The 27,928-nt window shown below is 43.4% G+C and overlaps 1 protein-coding gene across 1 annotated transcript in view; it reads left to right on the top strand.

Annotated features, from left to right (window-relative positions):
• The window catches only part of LOC138102756 (amyloid-beta A4 precursor protein-binding family A member 1-like), a 129,246-nt gene extending 101,783 nt beyond the window's left edge, over nucleotides 1-27,463 (top strand). Inside the window, exons 5-12 of the mRNA XM_069000501.1 lie at nucleotides 3,649-3,681; nucleotides 5,218-5,304; nucleotides 5,932-6,117; nucleotides 15,200-15,379; nucleotides 16,159-16,371; nucleotides 19,288-19,407; nucleotides 26,892-27,032; nucleotides 27,392-27,463. Coding sequence (XP_068856602.1) covers nucleotides 3,649-3,681; nucleotides 5,218-5,304; nucleotides 5,932-6,117; nucleotides 15,200-15,379; nucleotides 16,159-16,371; nucleotides 19,288-19,407; nucleotides 26,892-27,032; nucleotides 27,392-27,463 — 1,032 coding nt within the window. The remainder of the gene's footprint in view (nucleotides 1-3,648; nucleotides 3,682-5,217; nucleotides 5,305-5,931; nucleotides 6,118-15,199; nucleotides 15,380-16,158; nucleotides 16,372-19,287; nucleotides 19,408-26,891; nucleotides 27,033-27,391) is intronic.
• Nucleotides 27,464-27,928: the final 465 nt, after the last annotated feature.

The following is a 27,928-nucleotide window of genomic DNA, read 5'->3' as shown; positions in this document are numbered from 1 at the left end:
CTCTCCGCGTCTTAACCACAGTTCCGAAGGCTCCTGCTTCTCCTGCGGCTTAACCTTTGGCAAAGTTACTGAAGTTCTGCAGGGTGTTGCCGACTGTCACGTAGGAGAAAGCCCAGTCCTCACATGGGGCACCAGTTGTCGCGAGACGGTTGGCAATGAAAGAGACGGGGCAGATTGCTTGGATGCAATAAGCCGATTTTATTGATACAGAGCTGAGTATTTATACCTTTTCAGCAGTTACTAAAAATAAATTCTTATATAAGCAGCAATCACTATAACAACCATATCTATGTTTCTTAATAACATTGCAAAACTAAAAGCTAGCACTATCACAGGTACATGCCAAGCATGCCTTTCTTTTATGCTGACTATTTCATTATAGGCTGTACTGCCTGCCACAGTTTTCGGCCTAGCAGCGTTAGCGCATCTACTGCTGACATGAGTTTAGCAGTGCTCTCACTTCTGCTTTCTATCTGTATCTCCACAGCTCACCAAACACCATCACGGGCAAAACAGGCTCAAATTAGAGATATGAAGTGAATTTATTACAAACAAAATCAGAGCAGGATAATGAGAAGTAAAATAGGACCCTTACAAACACCTTTCCCCCATCCCTCTCTCCTTCCCATCTCTACCTCCCTAGCACAGCAGGGAGACAGGGAATGGAGGTTATGGTCTGTTCATCACCCGTGGCTTCTCCCGCTGCTCAGGGAGAGGAGTCATTAACCTGCTGCACTGTGGGGTCCCTCATATGAGAGATAGTTCTTCATGAACTTCTCCTACATGAGTCCATCCCATGGGCAACAGTCCTTCCCAAACTGCTGCAACATGGGTCACTCTTCCATGGGGTGCAGTCCTTCAAGGACAGGCTGCTCTAGCATGGGGCCATCTCTCCACGGGTCTGTCGGTCCCTGCCAGAACCCTGCTCCAGCGTGGACCTCCCAAGGGGTCACAGCCTCCTCTCAGGCATCCACCTGCTCAGGTGTGGGTCTCCTCCACAGGATGAGGATGGATCTCTGCATCTCCATGGTCCTCCATGGGCTGCAGGGGCACAGCTGCTTCACCATGGTCTTCACCACAGGCTGCAGACACCTCCTTCCCCTCCTTCTCCACTGCCCTTGGTGTCTGCAGAGTTGTTCCTCTCACATGTTCTCACCCCACTGTGTCCGCAATTACATGTGCAAAAACTTTTTTCCCCCTCTTCTTCTTAAATATGTTATCACAGAGGCATCACCACAATTTCTAATTGGCCCAGCCTTGACCAGTGGCACATCCATCTGGAGCTGCCAGGGATTAGCTCTGACGGAGTGAAGAAGCAGCCACCAACATGAACATCATATTCTTCCTGGTGGACTCCCAATGCTGACAACATGCTGTAGCACTGCCCACCCTCCCCATTCCCCCCACTGCTTAATGAAACCACCAACTTTGGAGTCGAGTTCTTGGCCTTATATTTTAATCAACTGCAAAGAAATGGAATGTCAATGGTGCTTATTTTCAGTCACTGTACTTGTCACAGTAATAGTACATAAGATATTTTCGTGGGATTATGATGAAATATCTTTGGGTATAAAGCAGCATTACAGTAATAATGCTTCATTATAAGACAAAATTTCTGGTGTTTATGACGTATATTATCTTCCTTGTTCTTGGCAGAATGTCATGGTATAGAAAACTCCTTCTGAAGGTTTCACAGAAAAAACTGGTCTCCAAATGCATGGGTGTATTAACATAGGAGGAGATGTAGTTGGGGGCAAAAGGGCTCAGTCAGATATCACTTCTATTTTTTTTTCCATGAAATTTTAATATATTTCTGTGTTTGGATGTAAGATTGCATGATTTGGGATTTATGATGCCATATGTGTGAGAACATTAAGCAATTTGTATTTAAATTCTTTAAATATGAAAAAGTTGGAATAATAATGGGTGGGATTATTTTCTTGCACCTTATGCTGATTTTACTTTGGAGGAGTGTCATGGGCTAGCATAGCTACGGAAGTGATTCTCTTGCAAAGAGGTGCTTACAGCTTCCTCTATGACTTGACAGAACCTATCAACTGGCTAGTTTGAATATTGGCAACTTTTTAAGCCACTTAAGAAGCTTGACACACCTCTGTGGTCCACATTTAAGAATGAACAGAGCCCGGGAAAGCTCTCTCTTGCTTCCGGCCTTGGGACAGGTAACTGGGGGAGGTGCCTGTGTGGCCCAGCGGGGCCAGGCCGGGACACAGCCATCCTGGAGCCATGCGGCCCTGTTCCATCCACGCCTCCCCCCCCCCCCCCCCAACCCCCCCAGCCCTGCTCCCTGCAGGCAGCCCCTGGTGCAGCTGGGGCTCGTCTGAGACCACTGCCCTGCTGTCCAGCAAAGATCATGTGACCAACAGCAATAAGCAAACTCCAGCTGCAGGGCTGGGTGAGATTAACCCTTTTTTAGTGCTGTAAGTTTCCTCCAGAACAGATGAAGCCTGCAGACATCAATCCTCTTCCGAGTCTGAGGAAGAGGGAAGGTGAAGAAAACACCATAGAGACACCAAAGTCAGTGAAGAAGGAAGAGCTGAAACCCTGAGGGAGGAGAAAGAGGAGATGCTTAGAAGCTGAAATTCTGTTGTAAAGCTATGGTGGTGATGGACTATGATATATCAGAGTACCTGTTGTAATTTCATGAAAGCATGGGGGGGTTGGAGCATTCAAACTGTAATTGTGAGCAGAAGTACTTGTGCTGAAATAAGCAAATGACAGTAGCTGTAATTTGATGAGGCCCCTTTGCTCCTGGGGGAGGAGGAGAGCCTCTATTCCTAGAGATGAAGATGCTCCCAGAGATGGGTAAAAAGAACCTTTGTTTCTGAACAGCTCAACCTTAAAATAGTACCCCATTAGCTCAAGATTGGACCCTCGAAAACAGTTGTGGGGAAAGCTGTAAGTCGAGGGAAGGGACTTTCACATGCAAGCAGAGAACCAACCCAGGCAGCTGTCTCGCTGTGATACTAAAGCCATGAGAGAACTTGTGGAGATGTCCCCATAGCATGAGCAAGAAAGACTCCTCTCCCTAAGTGAACTGAAAAAGGTTATTATAGAAGTGGTAAACTGACTGAAAATCTCAAGGGTTGCCTTTTTACATTGTCAGTGGGAGAAGGGAGAAAGGTGGGGGGAGGAGAAGTGTTCTGAAGGTTTGGTCTGATTTTTTTCCTTTCTTTTAGGTCTGTTAATAAACTTCTTTATATTCTTTTAAGTTTTGTACCTGCTTTGCTTTCTCCTAATTCTTATCTCACAGAAGGTAAATGAGTAAGTAATGAGTATTTTAGACCAAACCACTAGAAGGAACCGCTCTTGACTCGTACTGCTGTAAATGAGGAAAGGCTCTTGGAGAGTGGGGGAGGAAACTGTTTCTTCAGAGTAATGTTTGGATGAGGAAAAATCCTTTTATATACTCTCCTGATTAAGATTTCTCTTAATTTTAATTTTTCTAAAAGCTGATAAACATGAAGTTTTTTTTAACCAAAAAAAGAGGAAATTAATCTAAGAAGAGACTAATTCAGAACAACTGATAGATTGAGCCCTGTCATTAGTGTATATATTCCTGTTTGACTTAAGAGTCTTTGCAAGTTCTTCTCTAACTTATTTTCCATCTGTTTATTACATGCCAAACAGATGGCCCAGAAATTAACCAAAGGCAGGAAGAAGGTGCAGTACAACCACCATCCAATTGATGTTACATCTGGTCTTTTGTTTGCTTTGTTGTTTTGGGGTTTTTTTCTTGTTGTTGTTGTTTTTTCTTCTTTTCTCCCTTCAGTAAGGGTTTTTTAGATTTATTTCTGAGCTACCATATCAGTTAACATGTCTCAGAAATCAATCACCTGGTTGGCCATCATTAGCCATTGATTATCATTAGCCATTCTGTGTTAGAAATAGGGTGGAGATTGGACTTATCAAAGGGATACAGGTAGTACCAAAAATGCATACCGAAGAAATAGGACTTATGTGTCAGGTTTCATTCTGCAAACTGGCAAAGTAAAAAAAAAAAGTGCTTTTTTGTTCCTTTATAGGGAGTGTTTTGCTTGATTCACAGCTGTTTCAAATAAAGGAAAAAAGTATAGACACAATTATATGCTGAATTACATGCTTTGGTAATATCTCATGATTATAAAGTTCTTAAATAGTTATCAGATTTTTTTAAAAGGCACTTAAAATTGCAAGCTTTTGCTTTTGTTTACAAAGGTATGGCTTCTGGAGGGAGTTAGTACATTGTCTGACTCTGAAGACCCTCTTGCCAGAACTGTGCTATAAATTATTTAAAATTGCACCTGTGTTACACATTTTCCCTATTCTGAGCTGTCACTGTTAAGACACTTTATGGGAAAGGAGGTTGTTCCAGTTTGGCCAAATTTAGAAATATCTCCTCTGAGAGAAGGCACAACCACCCCTTCCCCCCCCCAGGTTCGGGAAGAAAATAAATTTTCCTCGAAGGAAAGTGAAGAAGATAAAACTATTTATTTACCAAACACACGGGAAAGGGAAAATAAGGCTAAATAATAAAATGTTTTGCTGTGGAGGAAAAACCTGGGAAAGTGTTAAGAGTCCTCCCTTTGGTCTCCTCGGAGCTGGGGCTTGGGCCAGGGCCAGGCCCTCTGTGCCAGGTGGAAAGTCCTCCCGATGTGCTCTGAGGTTGAAAGCAGTCCAGTAGAAAAGGGAGAAAATCCGTAATTCCAGAGAAGGAAAAACAAAGTCCAACTCTCAGTTTCTCTCTCCGGAGAACAAGAAACTGAAACAACTGGCCAAAAAGCTGACTGGAAAGCCACAAGCCGGGTGCTTCCTCGCTCCCTCACCGCAGCTGGGAAAAAAAACCCTGCTATCTCTGTGTGACCTTGAACAAGCTGCAAAGTGCCCTGAAAAAGTTTTGCTCAGTTTTTTCCTCCCCCCTCTCAGGCTCAGTTTAGAGGCATAGAAAGACACAGAAATTAATTTCTGGGCATAGGCAGCGATATGGGATACACATCATAAGGTCACCCCAAGACAGAGGTCAGAGTGGTTTTTATGGGATTAAAAATTTTACAAATTGAATCTAACCCACTTTCATATCTAATACAGGGTTTCCATATCTTTTTGTTTAGCTTCTGCAATCTATCACTTTGTTTTGAATTTCTGTTCTGGTGCCTGTTTTTTGTTTGTGTCCTAATATAACTATTAAGGGTGCTAACTAATGTTACTGACTCATTGCAGGCTTCAGAAGGTGAATCTCAACCTGTGACTGAAGTGGACCTCTTCATTTCTACACAGAGAATAAAAGTATTGAACGCAGACACACAGGTATGGACAAAGAAGCAGCTTTGCAGGTCAAGCCTTGTCAGTATTATAATAATAGTCCTTTGAAACAGACCTTCATCTACCTGCCAAAATCTGACTTTCATGGAGTGCTGGCTTTTATAGCTCCCTCCAAGACTTGCTGGTCAGAAATCTATGCTTGAGAACCACATAACACATGGAGTTAATCAGTTGTCTGACTGATTTGGCAGGTATGCTAATTGCAGTCAGCCCAAAAGATAAGAAGCTTCGTTCACATTATACAGGACTCTAGGCAGCCTAGTACCATAATGACAAGTACCAGCTTGTCCCCAGCCAAGCCTGAAGTATTTGATTGTGATAAATAATTTGAAGTCCTTAGTCCTCAGCATGGTGTGAGTTCAGGCCAAGATACCCAAGTCTTTATGTTCTTTTCCACATTTTCAAAATGTACTTTTCTTTGGTTTGCTTTTTTTGAAAGTGAGGCTGTTGGTTCCTCCCTGTCTGTCCTTTCATAAAAGATACCTTTTTTCTGGTTTATAAACATTTACTTAACAAATATGTCATACTCCCATTAATCTCTTTATAAAACACCAAAAGTGCAATAAAAATCTGGTTAAAATAACATCTGATACCATTTTTTCTATCCTTCAGGAAACTATGATGGATCATCCTCTGAGGACCATTTCCTACATTGCAGATATAGGGAATATAGTTATCCTGATGGCTCGCAGACGAATGCTGCAATCAAATTCCCGAGACAATGTGGAAGCATCTCATGCCTCCCAAGATGGAAAAAGGCAATTCAAAATGATTTGCCGTGTCTTTGAGTCTGAGGATGTAAGGATTTTATCTTGTGATTTTTCTAGGAGGCAAAATGTGAGCACATCTTGACAGACTTGGAAGTCCATAGCAAATGATCCCATTTGGCTTGTTTGTTACTTGCATAAAAATATTTCATCAAAGTAGAAGAACTTCCTTTCTCTTTGCACAATGGAACCCTGTGTTTTACTCAAAAATTCAGTTTTTATAGAACTTTGTTTTTTTCAAGTAAATTAAATACTTTCATAAAGACAGTGAGGGGCAGATTCTAAAAGAACACTTGCCACAGCTTACACATGCATGCTGAGGATCTGTGAGTGTCCATCAAGGAAGATTCTTTTTATAGGGAGCTTCCATTCCCGAATATTGCCATAAGGATTGCTGATATATGCCTTAAATAGGTGTGTTAAGCTTTTTTTCTTTGTTAGTATTTCCTTCTGATTTAATTAAAGGTTTCAGAAGGATTAGCTGAAATTATTCCCCCTATCTTTACAGTATGATCTTCTCCACAATTTGCCCAGGTACTGAGCTAAGTCTAAGAGGTCTGTAGTTTCCTGGGTCTTCCTCATGCCCTTCTTGTAAATTGGAATAATGTTGGCTAGCTTCCAGCCAGGGGGCATCTCCCAGAGTCTCAGTGCTTTTGGATGAATCCCATCAGGCCCCATGGACTTATGATCATACAGCTGATGCAACTGGTCCCTTACAATTTCAGTGTCCGCAAATGGAAAGTCACCGTCCTTGTAGTCGTGGTCCTCCAACTCAGAGGGCCGGGCAGCCCAAGGTCTATCAGTATTATTAAAGCATCGAACGCCTCTTCTTTTCTTCATCCCTCTTCGTCAGGTGACCATCTTCAACAAGTATCAGTCCAAGAAGTAATCTCCACCAAACTTCAAGAATTTCCAAGATCTGGTTGTCACAGCAGTATCATAGTCCCAGTTGATGTCTGGGAAGTTTAAATCTCCCATAAGGACAAGGACTACCAGTCCTGAAATGTCTCCTCATTGCCTATAGAATAACTCATCATGCCTTACATCCTGGCTGGGTGATCAGTAGTAGACACCCACTACAACATCTCCTTTGTTTTCCATCCTCCTAATCCTCACCCAGAGGCTCTCAACCACATCATCACTAACTGTAAGGGCTGTACAATCAAACCTCTCCCTTACGTATAGTGCAACACCTCCACCTGCCCTGCCTATCCCTCCTGAACAGCCTGTAGCCCTCCATCCCAGCACTCCAATCATGGAACTCCTTCCACCAAGTCTCACTAATGCCAATGATACCATAGCTCTGGAAGCTGACCAATGCTTCCAGTTCATCCTGTTTGTTTCTCATACTGCACAAGCATTTCAGATACGCTCCTGCACTCTCCATGCTCCCAAGAGCAGTGCAAATGTTCCTGCTAGCAGTGCCACCCTCAGGCGATGCCATGCCAACCCTTGGCTTACCTACCGAAGTTTATTTTCATAGGGAGCTTCTGTTTCCTAGTGTTGCCGTGAGGATCGCTGATATATGCCATAAAGGGGTGTTTGGGGCTTTTTTGTTTGTTTGTGTGTCCTTTTGAGATGATGATGGAGTTCAGAAGGAGTAGCTGATATTATTCCCCTCCCCCAAAAAAGCCCAATCAATAATGTTGGGAATTCCAATAGTGTCCTTTGTAATTACAAAGTCCCTTTATAATTCCTCAGTTCCTGTTTAAAGTGGGTGATGGTCATCTTCCTCTTCATTGTTATCAATTTGGGGCAAATGCCCTCTCACACAGTTGTGGGTGTCCCATTCACACCCACTGTAGTGGGTTGACCTTGGCTGGCTGCCAGATGCCCACCGACATGCTCTCGCACTCTTTCTCCTCATCAGAAGGAGGAATAGCCCTTTGGTCAGTTTGGATCAGCTGTCCTGGCTATGTCCCTTCCCAGCCTCTTGCCCACCCCCAGCCTACTGGCCTTTGGGGCAGGGACAGTTGGAGAGACAGCGCTGATGCTGTGCCAGCACTGCTCAGCAGTAGTCAAAAACACTGGTGTGTTATCAACACCTTTCCAGCTACCAATGCAAAGAACAGCATTGTGAGGGTGCTATGGGGAAAGTTAACTCCATCCCAGCCAGACTCAATACGTCCACCCACACTAGCATCTTATTGTCTGTTCTTACCCTGGCCATTTTACCAAGTGTGGGGTGCACAAGCACCCCCACAGAGGGCTGAGTTGTCTGTTATCAAACGTGAGGTCCTGTCCTCACTAATTAAAACCCAAACATTTTGAGAAAGAAATATCAATGCACATAACTTGTTGATTTTATGTAGTATGTTTTTAAAAAAAAGCCCAACCAAACACTAAACTAAACTAAATAAGCAAGGGGGGGGGGGAAATCATACACAAATACATCAAAATGAAGTTGAGAGATAGAGAGTTTTCAGTCTTAGAATCAGGTTTGTCCCAAATAAAATGATCTCACACTGCTATCTAATCGACAAGACAGCAAATCTCATTTATTGCTCCATTCTCCAAATAACAGGATATTATGTCTCCATGGTGGCCACCATTTTTATGCCAATCAGATGGTTCATATAGAGGGAGAGGAATCACTCCCATGAGAAAACTAATGCCAAGACTACAGCAGTCATGCCAGCTAAGGCATCTTGTTAGCCTATTTCATCCTGTTATAGCCTATTTCTCCTTCTTGTAACTTGCACCTCACCCGAGCTTCACAAAGATGTTGCAGTACAATTCAGACTATATTAAACTAATTAATAAAAATTAAAGTGAAAATGTTAAATTCTCACTAATACCTAAAATGCCTTCAAAAATATTTGTAAGGGCTTCCAGATGGGAGAGTTTCCTTTAAGAAGTGTCTGGTTTTATGTACGTGAGAACCTGTTTTAAAGGCATCATGTTCTTATAAGTTCTGTGGTTGCAGGTACATAAGCGACCTACTGCTCTCTGTTGGTCTAAAAAAAGCATTGATCACGTAATAGTCTGAACATATTCTGAGGATTTTTCAGGACATGAGCATTCCTCAGTCATAGAGTAGTTCAAAAATAGCTTATAGACATTCTAAAAAATCCCAACGAGTAGGAGAAAATATAACTTGGAAAGAGTTAAGATAAAAATTGATCTGTTTGCAGCAAAGAGATTTCCACTCTAAAGAGCTTGTAAATCCCATGGAGTGGTAGAGCCTCTTTTATATATCAGTCTGACATATTTCACTGTCATCTTTTCTTCTTCTGGGACAGCTGGGTATCTAGAAGAACTTACCCAGTTAAGCCAACTGTGATATCCCTTAAACCTCAGCCTTTGGCTGATGGCCAAACTGTGTCCCTGCTTGGAACTGTCCTTATCTTAAAGAAAACCCCACAACAACAATAGATTTTCCAAGTGTAGCTGGCACAGGATATTCAGAACAGCTCAGCTCCATGGCCAAATGCTGGGTGTCTAAATGGCAGCTGATCTCTTCTTGGATGTTCATCTTGGTGTATGCATTTGAATGTACAAGTACATATTTATCTCCTCTCTTCCAGCTAGCATGCTGATCTAATGAGTTGCAGTCCACTCATCTTCTTGCCATATTGTTCTTGCCATCAAATTGTTTTGATCTGAAAGTTTGCAAAATAATGGAAGTCCAGACTCTGTGTGCTGTTGAATTTTTCAATGAATGCCAGTGATCATATTTTCATCATCAACAGGTTTAGGGCTACCTTGAGTAGATATGATGCAAACAGTTGGTATTGGGAACCTTTTCCTTACCAGAGCCTGAATTGGACTGCGTGTAAAAACACAGCTTAGCTCTGTTCCCGCATCTCCAGCACACCCCAACACCATAGTGTAGGGAGTCCTCCCATCCTCTTTCCCTTCCCTTCCCCCTAACGAGAACTACACACCAGAGGGCAGTTTCATTCTTCACTGTGACCAGCACCCCTACACTCCACAGTGCTTCCTGCACTCAGCACTCTGGTTATGCACAGCACTGTTCCACACTCAGTTTCCTGCACTGCTCCCATTAGCTCTGCCCTCATGCCATCTTGCTTTCCACTTGTAAACAATATCATTCCAAGTTTACCTTGATCACCTCACAACAACGGATTCCACTAGTCTGCTCTTTTCAGCTGCTTCCTTGCATGGCACAGACCAGAGCTTTCCCTTTACATGCCTTTGTTTTTCTACCCATCCCTGACTCTACCATCAGTAGCAGGTGGTAGAAGCTAGAATCATAGGATCATAGATTGGTTTAGGTTGGAAGGGACCTTTAAAGACCATCTAGAAGGGACATCTTTCACTAGATGGGCTTGCTCAGAACCCCTTCCAACCTGGCTTTGAACACTTCCAATTATGGGACACTGACACCCTGCCCCTTGACCATTATCGGCAGCATAGGTAAGACGCCACCCACGTTATCCAACTACTGTATAATTGTGTGAAATCACAGTACCATTGGTGAACCCGTTGGGTGACACAACTCTTACCCACATTCAAAAGGCATTTGTACAATTGGCTGTTGCTGCCAGATGACATGGACAAAAAGTGTCCCTGGCAGTCTACCAGAGCCATGGCATCGCTTATAATCCTGTGTTTGCTATTGGTGATCGGGTGAGTCGCCATATGAATGCATTGCTGCTCATCTTTCCTACTGCTTCTGTAAAATTTTGTTTTCTAGCATGCTGTCAGATTCCACTACCATTTGGATCACAGGCATTTTGGATCTCAACTTCTCTGGGCTACCTGTTCCAATGTCTCAACACCCTCATAATAAAAAAATAATCTTCCTTATATCTAATTTAAACCTACCCTCTCTCAGGGGGTTGCCCCTGGTCCTGTCGCTACAGGTCTTGGCAAAAAGTCTCCATCTTTCTTATAAGCCCCTGTCATGGGTTGACCTGGACCAGATGCCAGGCACCCACCAAAGCCGCTCACTCACTCCCCTCTGCAGCTGGACAGAGGAGAGAAAATTTAATGAAGGGTTCATGGGTTGAGATAAGGACCGGGAGAGATGCCTCACCAAATACCATCACAGGAAAAAAAAAAGGCTCAAATTAGAGATATGAAGTAAATTTATTACTAAGAAAATCAGAACAGGATAATGAGAAGCAAAATAAACCCTTACAAACACCTTCCCCCCACCCCTCCCTCCTTCCTAGCTCTATCTCCCTCCCCAGCAGCACAAGGAGACGGGGAATGGAGGGTATGGTCCATTCATCACCCATGGCTTCTCCCGCTGCTCAGGGAGAGGAGTCGTTCACCTGCTGCACTGTGGGGTCCCTCTCACAGGAGACAATTCTCCATGAACTCCTCTGACATGAGTCCATCTCATGAGCAACAGCTCTCTGTGACCTGCTGCAACATGAGTCCATCCCATGGGCAACAGTCCTCCCCAAACTGCTGCAGTGCGGGTCCCTCTTCCACGGGGTGCAGGCCTTCAAGGACAGGCTGCTCCAGCATGAGAGCAGTACTCCTCTCTCCACAGGCCTCCCACAGGGTCACAGCCTCCTCTCAGACATCCACCTGCTCCAGCGTGGGGCTCCTCTGTGGGCTGCAGAGGAACAGCCTGCTTCACCATGGGCTTCACCACGGGCTGCAGAGGAATCTCGGCTCCGGTGCTTGGAGCACCTCCTCCCATTCCTTCTTCACTGCCCTTGGTGTCTGCACAGTTGTTCTTCTCACATTTTCTCACTTGGCTCGTCTCTGGGTGAAATTACAACTGCTCCACCAGTTTTGGGTTTCTTTTTTCTTCTTAAATATGTTAGCACAGAGGCATTATCACCATTTCTAATTGGTCCAGCCTTGGCAGGCAGCACATCCATCTTTGGAGCCGCCAGGGATTGACTCTGCCAGACATGAAGGAAGCTTCTGGCAGCTTCTCACAAAAGCCACCCCTGTAGCCCCCCTGCTACCAAAAACCAGGCCATGCAACCCCAATACAGCCCCCTTTCCATATTGAAAGGCCACAATAAGCTCTCCCCAGTGCCTTCTCTTCTCCAGGCTGAAGAACCCAAACTCTCTCAGCCTTTTTTCATAGGAGAAGCATTCTAGCCTTCTGATCATCTTGGTGGCCCCCCTCTGGACCCGTTCTAACAGGTCCATGTCCTTCTTATGTTGCGGCCCCAGAGTTGGATGCAGGACTCCAGGTGGGGTCTCATGAGAGCGCAATAGAGGGGTAGAATCCTCCCTCAACCTGCTGCCCATGCTGCTTTTGATGCAGCCCAGGATACAGTTGGCTTCTGGGCTGCAAGCGCACATTGTCAACTCACGTCCAATTTTTCATCCACCAGTATCCCCAAGTCCTTCTCCACAGGGCTGCTCTCAATCCCACCATGCCCCAGTCTGTATTGATACTGGGAGTTGCTCTGACCCAGGTGCAGGGCCTTGCACCTGGCCTTGTTGAACTTTGTGAGGCTATCACAGGTCCACTCCTCAAGCCTGTCAAGATCCATCTGGATGGCAGGCATCCCTTCCCTCTAGAGAATCAACTGCACCGCTCAGCTTGGTGTCCTCTGCAGACTTGCTGAGGGTGCTCTCAATCCCACTATTTATGCCATTAATGAGGCTATTAAACAGTATTGGTCCCAGTATGGACCCTTAAGGGACACCACTTGTTACTGGTTTCCACTTGAACATTGAGCCATTGAGTGTGACTCTTTGGACGTGGCTATCCAGCCAATTCCTTATCCAACAGTCCATCCATCAAACCCATATCTCTCAAATTTAGCGGCAAGAATGTTGTGGGGAACGGCATCAAAGCCTTACAGAAGTCCACGTAGATGACATCCGTAGCTCTTCCCTTTTGCAGTGATGAAGTCCCTTGATTGTAGAAGGCTGGTAGGCTAGTCAGGCACAGTTTGCCCTTGGTGAGTCCATGCTGGCTTTCTCTAATCACCCCCCTGTCTTCCATATATTTCAACATAACTTCCAGGAGGATGCGTTCCATGATCTTACCGGGCACAGAGGTAAGGCTGACTGGTCAGTAGTTCCTGGCATCCTCCTCATTACCTTTTTTAAAAATGGGTGCAATATTCCCTTTTGTCCAGTCACTAGAACAGCTCACAGGGAGTAATGCAGCAGTGACTGAAAGCTATGGAGCATCCAGTAGCTTTAGGAGCCGGAGCAGTCAAGAGCAAGTTATAGGCATAGGAGAGAGCCATATAGACCAGGTAGAGTGGGCTGGAAGCCCATTGAACTTCATTAATAAAATTCAACAAGGACTAATGACCAGTCCTGCCCCTAGGGAGGAAGAAACCCTGTCAACAAGACAGGCTGGGACTGACTAGCTGGGGAGCAGCACTGCTGAAAAGGCCCTAGGAACCTTGGCAGACAGCAATGCTGAACATGAGCCAGCAGTATGCCCTGCCAGCAAAGTGGGCCAACAGCATCCTGGGTTGAATTAAAAGGAGCATAAGCAGTAAATTGCAGGAAATTATTCTTCCTCTCTACTTAACACTCACTAGATCACCTCTAGAATACCATGCCTAGTTCCCCCCTCCAGTTCAAGAAAGGCATTGACAAACTGGAGTAAGTTCAGCAGAAGGCCATCAAGATGGTCAGGGGGCTGGAGCACTTGCCTTATGAGGAGAGGCTGAGGTAACGGGGCTTGTTCAGCCTGGAGAAGAGAAGGCTTCAGCAGGCCCTAACAGCAGCTTTCCAATATTCATGATGAGGTCATCAAAAAGACAGAGCCAGGCTCCTCACAGCAGTGTATCGTGGGAACATGAGCGCTATCGGGCATACATTGAAACAAGAAAGGTTCAGACTGGATACAAGGAGAAACTTTCACATGAGAACTGTTAAGCATTGGAACAGGCTTCCCAGAGAGGTTATGTATTCTGTCCTTGAAGATTTTCAACACCTAACTAAAAACCCTGAGTAACCTGCTCTGGCATAGCTGATTGCTTTGAACAGAAAGTTGGACTAGAGACCCTCTGAGGTCTCTCCCGACCTGAATGATTCTATGGTCATGAACCACTTCCAGTCACTTTAAGGGCTGGATCTGCTCAATGGACCAATTGTGTCCAGCCTTTCCATATTATATCTAACAGTAACTTCAAACAAGCTTGTGAGAATTTTCAAGGAAAGCATGGGCAAGAAGGAAAAGTAAGAAATACCATAGCATCATAGCGTAACTACGGTGTGACAGCACCTCTAGAGATTGTCTAGTTGATTCCCCCTGCTCAAGCAAGGTCCACTAGAACAAGTGTCCAGTTGTGTTTTCACTGTCCATAAGGATACCTCCCTGGACAATCTTTTTCTTTATTCAACCACACCCTCACAGTAGAAAAATTTGTTCTTATGTTTAAGTGCAATTTTCGGTGTTTTCATTGCTTCTTGTCCTGTCACCAGGCACCACTGGAAGGAGCCTGTTTGCATCTTCTTTACACTCTCATCAGCTATTTATACATATTGATAAGATCCCTTATGAACCTTCTCTTCTCTAGGATGGACAGTCCCAGCTCTCAGTCTCTCCACATATGTCAGATCTTCAAGTCCCTGAATGATTTTTGTGGCCCTTCTTTGGACTCTTTCCAGTATGTCCATGTCTCTCTTGTACTGGCTAGCCCAGAAGTGGACACATGGCTCCAGATGTGGACTCACCAGTGCTGAGTAGAGAGGAAGGATCACCTCCCTCAATCTGCTGTCAACACTTCTTATGCATTCCACAATACTTTTGCCTTCTTTTAAAGGCCTTCTTGCTATGTTTTAAAATTCTATTGTGTGTTTACTAGAAGGTGTTTTAATTTTTTATTGACAGCTTGCCTTTGTTCTAGAAGCAAAAACTAGCACAGGTGAAAGCTGAAGTTGTCCCTCTGGAATCTCAGTTTGAAGTAATGCAATGGGTATACCTTTATGTTAGCAGTACTTGTCTGTGAAAGGAAGGCTTTACTTGTGTTTCTTATGTGTAGTTACTTGCTCATCTGGGTTCACTGCATGGATGGCTATGTTGATGTTCTCTTTTGCTTTTTAATTTATTACATTAGGTTAATTTTTAAATAATATTATTACAGTTCCTTACCTTGTAGGCATCAACCATTGTGCAGCATGTTTATAACAGAGAATGTGTCAGTGAATGAAACAATTGGAATGTTTGATGTTCTTCTTTTCTTCTTTGGGAATTGCTACAGGCACAGCTGATTGCACAGTCTATAGGTCAAGCATTTAGTGTGGCCTACCAGGAATTTCTGAGAGCAAATGGAATCAATCCAGAAGATCTAAGTCAGAAGGAATATAGTGACTTGCTCAATACCCAGGACATGTACAATGATGACCTGATTCATTTTTCCAAATCTGAAAACTGCAAAGATGTATGTCCCTGCTTTTTTTTTTTCCATAACACCATTAAGATCATGTATCCTAAGTTCAGGCCTGTACTGTCAACAATTAGAAAGCTATTAGTGCTTCCAATAAATAACCTCACTGAGGTAATTTCTATCCTTCTCAGTAGGTTTATCCTGTGGGCAATTCTGTTTTAAGAGCAAGCAGTGAACCCTAAATTTATCAATAGTTGAATGATTTACTGTGTCTGTGTGTTCTTTTTACCCAACAATTTTCGCATTTGAGACATTACATCAGTGAAGTGAATGCACAGTAGACAGCATAAAGTTTTTGGAAGCACTGAGGTTTATAGGAGTGGTTGACCATGGATTTTAAAAGGCTATATATTTGATGCTCATTTTATTAATTAAGATGAAGTACTGTAGCACTGTAACACATAGGTAATTGGTTCTGAAAACCCAGTTGCAACTGCTTTAAATCCCTCCCTGACTTGGTTCTGTCCACCAAAGTCCATCATGCCAGTGTTTCTTCTATACCAGCTCCCTCCAGCTGAATGAACAGATGATTTCTACTGGGGGGGGGGGGGATTTTGAATTAAAGAAAATCTCTAGTTTTAATGTTATTTGATGATTAAAGGCATCTAAACTGTGTTAAACTATATACCCCATTGTGTTTTGCCTTTGAATAAGAAATGCATTTTGTAAATGGAAAGCCTATGTTTGTTTATATGAAAACATATGGGGGTGGGATCATCAGTTCCATAATGAGAAAAAAGCTTTTGTTTGAAACTCTCTTTCTTATGATTCAGGTTTACATTGAAAAGCAAAAGGGAGAAATTCTAGGTGTAGTGATTGTGGAATCTGGCTGGGGATCCATTTTGCCTACAGTTATCATAGCCAACATGATGCATGGAGGACCAGCAGAGAAGTCTGGGAAACTAAATATAGGGGACCAGATCATGTCAATTAATGGGACCAGTTTGGTTGGCTTACCACTCTCAACATGCCAGAGCATTATAAAGGTACAGAGAACATTCCGGGATATTACATGTTATAAAACCTTTATTGGAGTAGTCGGAGGGCAAAAACATAGAAATAGTTGTTGTTTGTTAACTCTGATCTTGTGCGTTTTATAGGAGTTTCATTTTGATGACTAAAATAGAGGGCAAATTCTGTTTTGCCTATTTTCTGAGCCCTAAGAAGGGAACTATGCATTTAGCTGCTTAGACCAGGGCACAGGGCAGGACTTCAGGCCCCAAGGGAATATTTGGATCCAAAAGGAAGATGTCTCTTACTATCTAGAGGCACCTGAACTTCATAGGACAGTCTGAGACAAAGGTGCCTAAAATCTGCATTGGTACAATTTTAGTCTTTTAATTTTTTTTTTAAAGCTTGGGTTTTTTAAAACATATTTTACAATTTTCCTAATTTGCACTTTGAATTTAAAAGAAAAATTAAACCTCTTTATTTTCTGTAGAAACAACTTGAGTCTTGGAAAATATAATGTTTCTTTGAACTTGGCTAAATGGTAAGATTTATTTTTTTTTTTAATTAGAAGAACTCTTTCAATTGACATGAGAGCATGTAAATGCAAAAAGCAGGCAAATCAACTGGAAATTAAGAGCCTTTGGGGTAGATGCAATATACAAGAGAAGGGGTATTTAAACTTCAAAGTTTCAGGAAGGGGAAAGATGCAACCTTTGAGAGTGTTGGAAATTCTGCTAAATTGTCTTCTGGGTTACCTATTGAAATAGGCAATTGCCACAGAACTGCTGTATATTGTAGCATGTAGACATGCAATGTAATGCTATATATGACTATAGAAATCCTTCTATCTCCCTGCTGGGTAGTGGTGTTCTGCAGTAAAAAAATGTTTGTTTAGTAATTCACAAAATAATTCTATCTTTGTTGCCCATGGATTCTTTTCTTAATGCTTGAACTGAAAAATTTGCTATAAATATCTGATATTCTGGTTTCTGAAAATGTAAGCACCATGCACTAACATGTAATATAACAAGCAACATAATATTTAAATATGCGAGATAGCCATTCTGGATTCAGTGAATTCAAATGCTATCTTATGAATGCAGTATATTAAAACCTTGGAAACAACACTCTTTTTTTTTTTTTCTGAAGCAGAAAAAACTTTAAGTATCTCTGTGCCACCTTCAGTAGAACTAAGCTCACTAACCTTCATGTTATCAGCTTTGTCATACTTGTTTTCTATTCCATATCAGTTTTATTTCTAAAATTGGTATATGCTTTTCTCATACAGATGGACTTTTGATGTGACGCATTAAGAATCTTCTGTCCTTTCTCAAAATGAAAGCAATCAAAACTCTAGCTTTGCTGTCTCCTGCCTTTAGAGTCCTTTCTACTCCTTTTTCATGGATACATGAGGCTGTTGCCAGAGGAACTGCTAGTTATTTATCTTTCTGTTAAGAAGGTAGTTGATGCATTTGCAGGTCTTTATAGCCATGCATCTAGAACTGTTTATGTAACATTTTTGGATAAAACAAATGAACCCCCAAATGAAACATCAGTCACCCAAGTATATATTTCAATGTTACAGAAATATCCCAAGATTGCAAGCTTTTTTAGTATGCTACAAGGATACAAAAAGATAAGCATTTTATATAGATGGGGAGAATATCTTGCAAGTACTTCATATAAGGTTATTTTTAAATTAGAGATGCAAGCCTTGCTACTAATTCACTATAAACCATTTAAAAGCTGACAAACCTAGGAAAAACTTTCCATATAAGATAGTTATTCCCTAATTGTGTTATGCTACTTATGTCTTTTTCAGAAGCACCTGGTGCTAGCTATCAGAAACAGATTCAAGGACTGTGCAACTGTCAGCTGCTGTCTAGACAGCACTGACTTTTCACTCCAGCAGAATGTCGGTCTCCAGTCAGTACCAAGTCTAGAGATAGACTCAACAGAATCAGCAGCAGTAAACTGCATGTAGAGACCTCATCTGTAATAGGAGTTATTTTTCTGAATAAAATCCTAATCTTGTTGAAGTCTGTGGCAGACAACCCATTGTTTTCAATGGGACCCATATTTGACTTTGTGCATATGAAAGAAATTCAAAAGCAGATGTTGGAATTGATAAATGTTAGCATAATTGAAGCTTGAAGCTACTGCGCTCTCTACATAGCATCTCTTTCCCATATGTTCTGTTTATTGAAGGCTAAATCTGTGCAAATGCAATGTTTAAGAGTAATGTGTGTTCAGTTCTATATGTTGTATAGATAAAGGAATCTAACACAGGAGTTGGATTTATCTACAAGAAACAGCTCTGAATGCTTGAATATGTGTAATGGTCAGACTCTACAATTATCTTCACTTTTATATTTGGATTTTCCTTCTTCCTTTAGTTCTTCTGGTAGCAAAGATTTAATAGTGAATCGGATAAATCCAGTTTAGAAGGGAGGGGTAATGTAAATGTTAGTATTGCTTAATACACAGACTTGATGTTTGCATTACAAAATTGAATATAACTACACCAGGAAAGCCACTTATTTGTAGCTATCTATTTTAGCTGCATATTTTAAATTTCACTTCCCAGCCAGAATGTTTGGCAGTTTTCTGGTCAACTGCACAGACCTGCTTTTTGTTTCCTTTACTTCATTTAGAACAATAATTTGTGTTCTCAAATGAAGAAATTGCCAACAGGAAGCTAGATTTCTTAAAACAACCAAATCAGCTTCTTGACAAGAAGAGGCTTATACTGCATCATTCAATTCACTGGGCATCCTGTTGCTTGTGTCTGGTATTCAAGAATCCTGTTTCATAATGATATATTCAAAGAACTGCTTATTCAGAGCTATTCCCCTAGTAACATTCTAAGTATTGTTTTTCCTAGTGCTCATGTTAAATTGTTTCACTCCATCTTTGTCAGCTTTTTTCATGCTGATTGTTATTTTTTGCAGGGTTTGAAAAACCAAGCCCAAGTTAAACTGAATGTAGTTAGATGTCCTCCAGTCACCACAGTCTTGATCAGGAGACCTGACCTCAGATACCAGCTAGGCTTCAGTGTACAGAATGGGATTGTAAGTAGCTTCCAGATCATCTGGTGATGCTTTTATATATGTTAAAGTTTACATATGTAATGAATTGTATATTTTCCCTCACTGCAGTAGAGTCTAAGATATCAAAGCTGAACTGGTCAAAGTTATTCATCTGACTTTTTTTCCCAGGCAAAAGCAGGAAAAGAAACTTTATTTCATAGCTTTAGAATCAATCAGAGGAGTAAAAGGGCTGCTTTAGGTTAAAGAAGGCTGCTTTCAGTCTGTAGCATTTGTATCTCTGACCAAAACATTGTATAGGGTCTCAAAAAAAGTCTGTCTTTGATTGTGTCTTAATGCAAGGCTTATGCACTTTGAACTTTTTTGTAAACTATGGCTCTTTTTACACTCTTAAATTTTCAAACCATGAAATAACAAGTATAATACAGAGGGATGGTTTCTTTTGGAAGAGAATGTGTAGTACTCAATTGTTAGAAGCTCAGCGGGTCAAGGAGCCTTGGCCCCGGCAGGGGGAGAGAGAAACAGTCCAAACCAATATGGTTGATAAAGCAAACTCCGTTTATTAGCAGTCCAAAGGCACTTATATAGTATACCAGCTTGTTAGCTCCTAAGTGGCTTAAAGCTTATCAAAACACATTTCTATTTCTACATAATTGGACCTACATTGGCAAGCTTCCATAGTCTTGTTATGATCAAAAGAATTTTGTGCTCATCTCCCTTGTTCACTCCCGGATAGTACAGCTGCAAGTTTTTCACTCCCTCTCTGTTTCTCAGTCCTGCTTGTTTTCTTCACACAGGGACTTTCCCATGGAAAGTTTTCTCACACACAAGCCTTTAGCTTCCAGGCCTATTGCTTGCACAGTTCTTTTATTGATCCCAATAATTCTATTTCCCAACAATTTCCCCATTTTTCTTTTGTGCAAGCAATACTTGATGGGTCACACATATAGTGACTTTGTATATTATCGATTGCAAGCATTGGGAGGCAAGGTGAACACACTGTTATTAACAGTATTGCTAGTTCTACAGTAATCAAATGCTACACAAATAAAACCAGTTATGATTTTAAACCTAATAACTTTAACCATCCCTCTAAGTTGAGACCATCTTCTTTTTTTTTCTGTAATTATGTAGTTAATCGATGTAACTCACTTATCTATTAGTGAAGTGGGAAAAAGTGGTTAGAAAGACTTAAACAGCACAAACCTTGGAACCTTCCACAGCCGTGGCTGTGGGCTAATAGCAGAAAATCAATGGCTACTTAACTTTATAATATTATATGTCTAACACTAATAACACACACACTTAACTTATTAAGCATTTGCAAGGTTATATTAAACTTATTCCTCTCCCAGCAAGCAAGTTTAAGCAAAATAGCATAAGCCCTGTTTGCTAAAACACCAGGTAAAAACATAAATGCATAACTAATTGCTAAATTGACTGCTTTCACTTGATCTAAATAGGCAGGCAGCTGATTGAAAAATGCCTGCTAATACTCTTATTTCAAGGCAGATGAAAAACAATTTTTCACTTTACTTCTGAGTTTGGTGTTATACCCAAATTCTCTTATTACAACAATCACAAAGTATTTTAACCCAAGCTCTACAGTTCACAAAACCACAGTTGAAGCAGTCCTTGACATAAGGTGAGCCCTTATTCCAAGTCAGGTTTACAGTCTATATGCAGAGGGCACAAAGCCCTTTTCAGCCTTTCCTCCTCACGTGGATGCACTTCTGGATCCAGGGTCGGCGCTGTTCACTGCAGGCTCTGTCGCAGCACGAGTCCAGCGGCTGGGTACCCACAGAGGTCCTGCTAGGGTAAGCACACACATGTACCCCCTGCCTGAATATTGAACCTCAGCGGGCCCCTGCCAGATCCCTGTAGCTGGGTGCCTATACATCACAAAAAAAGGTTTGGTTACTTTCCTTTTTGCTTCTACAATACCGCTGTGAAGATAGGCAGGTGCAGCGTCATTATCCCCAAACAAACACAAGTAATTTAATACATACAAGGCTTTTGCTAATTTTTCCTGCACATCTGAAATGTCCTTGAACTTGGCTAAATATAACTTCAGCGTCTGATTAGCACGCTCCACAATAGCTTGCCCTGTGGGTAGATGAGGGATTCCAGTGACGTGCCGCACACTCCATTGCTGACAAAACTTTCGCAGCCGCTCACTAATGTAGGCAGGACCGTTGTCTGTCTTGATCTGCTCCGGTACCCCCATCACGGCAAAACAGCTGGTCAGGTGTCGTATCACATGAAGGGCCTTTTCTCCTGTCTGCGCTGATGCCCATATAAATTTGCTTCAAGTGTCTATGGTGACATGCACATATTTCAGTCTGCCAAACTCAGGAACATGGGTCACGTCCATTTGCCATAGCTCATTCGGGCCTAAGCCTTGGGGATTAACCCCGATACCGAGGCCCGGGCCATGATGACTGCATGTAGGACATGCCCGTACTATTCCTTTAGCTTCTTCCATGGTGATATCAAATTGTCTATGAAGACCTCTTGCATTCTGATGGAATGTGTTATGGGCTTCCCGTGCCTTTGCAAATTCATTCAATGGCACTGTCACAGAAACTAACTGATCTGCATAGGCATTCCCTTCTTCCAGGCCCTCTGTCCATAGATGACTCCTGACATGTATTACAGCATAGGCACACAATCTCTGACCGATAGCTGATTGAAGCTGGCGCAGTAGTTCAAACAGGCGTCTGTTATTTATGTCTTTGATCCTAGCATCCTCTATCCGTTCCACAATGCCAGCAACATGAGTCTGTTACTACATTGAGTTTAACAGACAACCATCGCTTAAAGGCCCAGACCACTGAAGCTAATTCAAGGGTCTGCAAAGAGTCTCCAGGTTCAGCCTCTAGTATCTGATGACACCATTGTCCTTGAACCTGCCACGTCGCAGCTGCTCGTCAGGACTTCTTTCCAGCATCAGTGAACACGGTTACTGCTTCTTGTAGTGGGTGCTTGCTCCTTTTGGGAATCTGAATCCATGTATGCTGTGTCATCCATTTCAGTACCGGGACCCTGAGTGGTTGTACTTCAATTTGCTGGGCATTGCTTAGCAGGCTAATTTGCAAAGCTTGAGAATTTTGTAGATACCACTCGAACTCAGTTCTTTTCACTGGCAAGTAGATCGTTCCTGGCTCTTGCCCAGTGACTTGTATTATACGGGTGCAGCCTTTCTGTATCAATTCTGCCACATTATCAATTTTCTGTTGCAATGTTGTTTTAGGCTGTAGGCTTGTAAACATCCATTCCAAGACCTTAACCTGCTCCCCCTTTTTCTTTTTGCACTGAGTCAGTGCACCAATAAGTTGACTCTCTCCGTGGAGGACGGTGAAGTCGACTGGAATATCAGTGTCCATTCGATCAACCGCTCTGTCTGCAATAACAGTACTAATATGCTGAATAGTATCCACCTGCTCCGGTGTGGGCCGAACAGGCGAGGAAGGATCGATCCCTTTCAGCAGGGGCCGCAGCACCTCCAGATCCTCGTTACTGATGCCAACAACGGGCTGCAGCCACTGTAGGTCACCCAAGAGTTTTTGTGCATCTTTCAGGGTTGTTAGATTGGTTTGAATTGTCACCTTCTGTGGCCTGATTTGTGCCTCAGTAATACTCCACCCCAGGTATTTCCAAACAGGTGTACGTTGAACCTATTCGGGTGCAACGATCAAGCCATACTGGTTCAACTGTCTGGTGAGCAGGAGCTCTTGCTGGGGGGTGATTGGGTCTGGCTGAGCGATCAGTATATCATCCATATAATGATAAATGATGGCTTTCGGCCACTGCACTCGAACCGGCTTTAGTGCAGCATCAACATACATCTGGCACAAGGTGGGACTGTTTTTCATTCCTTGTGGAAGTACTGTCCACTCATAGCGAGAAGCAGGTCCCTCCCTGTTTATGGCAGGGAGAGTAAAAGCAAAGCGATGCATATCATCAGGATGCAATGGGATAGTAAAAAAACAGTCCTTTAAATCCACTATTAATAAAATGCCAATTCTCAGGTACAACTGCAGGATTGGGAAGACCAGGCTGCAGGGCCCCCATAGCTTGCATCTGAGCATTAATAGCATGCAAATCATGCAACAGCCGATATTTCCCAGATTTCTTCCTGATTACAAAGATGGGTGTATTCCATGGACTCGTAGATGGTCGCAAATATCCTTGATTTAACTGCTCATGCACCAGCGCATGAGCTTGCTGCAGACTTTCCTCTTTGAGTGGCCACTGCTCAATCCACACTGAGGCATTTGCAATCCAGTGCAAGGCTATCGGGAAAGTCAGTGCAGCGGCCGCTACCGAAAAGGCATATCAGTGGTCGGCACAAATCCCAGCTGGTCGAGCACATCTCTCCCTATTAAAGCATTAACTTTCTCAGGCAGAGGCATCACTGTAACTACAACAGATGCAGTGCGTCCATCTAGTATGACTTGAAGTCGCTCCTGGCTGAGTTGCACTGAAGCAGTGCCCCCGACACCTTTGACCCCCCCTGCTGCCTGTTGAAGGGGCCAATGTGGAGGCCAGCATGAATTGGCCACGATTGTCAGGTCAGCTCCAGAGTCCAAAACTGCAGACAATGTTATAGAATCACCATCACAAGTGAACACTGCGGTAGCAACTGGCCTCTGAGCTAGTGGGAGGGTGAGAAGAGTGAGGCTCCCAGTTGAACCAAAGTTTCCCGTTCCCTGCTCCGGCGTTCCCTCGTCTATGTCTGCAGTCAGGTGGGGCAGAGGGATTAATTGAGCGATCTTGCTGTGTGCTGGGATGTGCACAGGTGGAAAATGAGTCTGAGCCGTGATGCAAATCTCTCCTTTATAGTCCTTATCAATTGGGCCAGGCAATACAAAAAGTCCTCTCAGGCTACTAGAAGAGCGGCCTTACTAGAAGAGCGGCCTAACAGCAAAGCTCCATAACACTGTCCATTAATATCCAGGGGCCCCTTAATGCCAGTTGGAATCCTCTGGGGCCGGCCGTCGATCAGACTCACATCTACTACTGTTGCCAGGTCCAAACCGAGGCTTCCTCGGGTCGCTGGCCGAAGGCAGCCGGCAGGTTGCAGGGAGCTGCGGAGACTGGCATCACTACCACTGGGGCCACTGTTGGTGTCCGCGCGCCGCGACCTTTCGCGCTCCATCTCCCGTTTCCCGACCTCCTCTGGCAGACTTCCGTGGAGTGAGTACTGAGATTACAGTTACGGCACCATAGTCATTGGACCCGACACTGCCGTTTCACGTGCCCTCTTTGGCCACATCGGTAGCACTTGACTTCATTAGAGGTAATATAGCACCTGTCTCTTGGTGCTTCTACCCCTTTCAAGGGGGCAAGGGCTGCAAAGGCTTGCATCTGGGCTTGCACGAGATCTTTCCCTACCGCCTTAACAGCTTCCACTAACATTGCCTGTGGCCCTACTGGCACACGGCTCATCCTATCTAGCATCAGCTCTACCGGTGCGTCAGCTGGCAAGGTAACTAGTATGGACCGGGTGTACGGATTGCAATTCTCCATGACACACTGTCTTAACAATGGTCCCTTGATAAAATCCTGCACATCCGAATTGTGTATAGCATTAGTAACCCTATCAACAAAACTCGAAAAGGATTCATCCCTGCCCTGTTTAATTGACAGATAGGAAGGCTGGGGGGGTGCTGTTTTTACAAAGGACATTGCCTGCCGGGCAAGTCTCATAGCCTCCAATAATCTTTCTGGTCCCACTTGCACCTGCATTTCCACTCTGGCAAACTGCCCAACACCCATAAGCTGCTCTACCATAACTCCATGTAAGGGGTCCTGTGCGTCACGGTGGGTATTAGCAGAGGCATCACAAAGGCGTTGCCAGTGTGCCTGCCACAGCATAACCTGTGAAGGGGTCATAATCATTCTCATAATAGTTTTAATATCCTCCTGGCAAAGAATCCCACAACCCCATACGTAATTCAGCATCTGCTTGGCAGGCTCACTGTGCAGCCCGGACTCATTGACTGTGCCCCTCAGCTGAGTTAACAGCTTCCAATTTACTGGACTATATTCTCCTACTACATCATCCCCAGCTGCTTGGTATATTACAGGAAAGGCAACCGCATCTCCGATCGCCTCGGGGAGTTCGTAATCTTCATTTTCAAGGGCTGTTTTTACCATCTTTCTCCAATCAACCCGAGTACATGTTAACGTAGGGGTGTTACATGCTCTGCGAATGTCAGTTCCAGCAGGCTCAGGGCGACATCTAGCGGCTTCTTGGCCCAACTGTTTGTTGTTGCCGTCCGATAACTCACCCTGCGGTTGCACCGGAGGTGCGGTAGGTACGGCACCCGGTGTCGGATCTATAGGGGGTTTCACAGGCACGGAACACGCTATTGGTGGCGTGGGAACATAATCGCTCCCAAGCGTCATCATACCTGGCGGAGGATCATTGCCGCCTAAATGAGCTGTAGCAACTGCCACTACCTGTTTCTCAACCCGATACTATTTCAAGCAATTAAGAACTGCTCTCCACGGCTTCATCAACTTCCTAGCTTCCTTATTGTCGTCTATAACCAAATACCACAAACAATCACCATACTCTTTCCACTGCTGCTCATGAAACAGCGATCCTGACTCCTTAAAATAACCTCTTGCCATTCCAAACTCCACTAAGCGCACCAATTCCTTATTAAGGTTTATCTCCTTAATTCCCTGCTTTTCTAAAAAGCGTAAAAATACGCCAAAGGCCACCTCAGTTTCCATAACCGTGTCTCAATCGCGAACCGCGTCTCAGTGCGAACTGCGTATTCACCGCAAACCATAACTGCGTCTCAACCGCGAACCGCGTCTCACCGCAAACTGCGTACCAAACCGTAAAACCGCGTCCCAAACTGTAAAACAGCGTCTTTCCGCGCTATCTTGTCACAAACCACATCTCACCGCGCTGTCCCTGCTGTCAGGGTCTTGCAGCTTTCAGGTGTAGCCTTTGTCAGCCAAGTGGCAAACCCCTGATGTCAGGTTGGTCCAGGCTGGGGCCCGGCGAGCCGCCGACCCTCTATGCCCGCCGGCGCTCCTCCGGACCCGGCAGTAGGCTCCTGCCGGGTCGAAAGGAACAAAGTGCCAGTCCCAGTCCAAATTCCGAGCTCCATGTTCGAGTCCCGTACTCCGTGTTCCAAGTTCCGAGTTCGGTGTTCCAAGTTCGGTGTTCCAAGTTCGGGCGCCAGATGTTAGAAGCTCTCTGTTTCTCAGGCCTGCTTGTTTTCTTCACACAGGGACTTTCCCATGGAAAGTTTTCTCACACACAAGCGTAAAACTTCCAGGCCTATTGCTTGCACAGTTCTTTTATTGATCCCAATAATTCTATTCCCCAACACTCAATTGCTAATAAATGTTACTTTGAATCAGTGATCCACTACATTTTAGACTTTGTTGCAGACGGATGCATGTAAATACTGAATTATCACTTGTAGTCAAAAGCCTCTGTTCCACATCAAAACTGTGATAATTTTGTCCTTTCCTTCCAGATCTGTAGCCTTATGAGAGGAGGTATAGCAGAACGAGGAGGAGTGCGAGTTGGCCATCGTATCATTGAAATCAATGGGCAGAGTGTTGTAGCAACATCTCATGAGAAAATTGTTCACATTCTCTCAAATGCTGTTGGTGAGGTAAGAGCAAGCAGTGTGCCTAGACAGTATTTCATATTTCATCATCATTGCCTCTTTTGGGTTGTTATTGTTCAAATATAAATACTAGAAGTGAGAATGAGAACCACCAAGGTTTTTCTTATTATTGAAGTGTCCACAACTTCAGATAAAACTGAGATAATTGGTACATACTCAACACCTTAGAGAATCCTTTTTCCCCAGACCTTAGTATGGATATGAAAATTCTCAGGCTTTTCCTTTTCCTTCTGTCCTATGTTACCTCAGCTAGTTTCCTCCCTAGTGCTCCTTAGACTATGAACACTCGTGTTTGGTAGCATGCCTAATAGGAGTATTGGTTAACACATCTTTTTACTTTCTAGATTCATATGAAGACCATGCCAGCTGCTATGTACAGGCTGTTGACTGCGCAAGAGCAACCAGTTTATATCTAAGACTGACACCTCACCTTCACAACATGCATGAAGGATAGTTTTCCTCATTACTGCTTGTTTCTAGAGCTGCATTTGTGTTTGCAGATACATTTCTCTCTCCCCAACATTTGTTGTCAATAGAGGTGGAGGAAAAATATAGGCATGAGACTTTTTGGTTGCATCTATATACAAGTAAAGCTTTACGCAACTCCACACACAGTAAAATAGCAGCAGCAGTATCCATGGTAAGATTCACAAAAAGACTTACATGCCTATGAAGAATGAGTAACTGATGCTCTCATAAAACCCATTGTTCAAATGTACACCCTTTAACTTCTGTTCTTCAGGATAGTAGAACCCCAAAAAGTGCTCTGAGAGTTGATACAAACAATGCAATTTTGACATGTTTCAGCAAATAGTTCAGGAGATGTGATTTTCTGCAGTTGAGTCCCCTAGGTTTCTAATCTTTAAAATGCTTCTTTTTCA

Source organism: Aphelocoma coerulescens (assembly GCF_041296385.1).
Source record: "Aphelocoma coerulescens isolate FSJ_1873_10779 chromosome W unlocalized genomic scaffold, UR_Acoe_1.0 ChrW_unloc_scaf_1, whole genome shotgun sequence".
Classification (NCBI taxonomy): Eukaryota; Metazoa; Chordata; class Aves; order Passeriformes; family Corvidae; genus Aphelocoma; species Aphelocoma coerulescens.
Note: the sequence above shows the minus strand (reverse complement) of the source record. Positions and strands in the feature narration are given on the sequence as shown.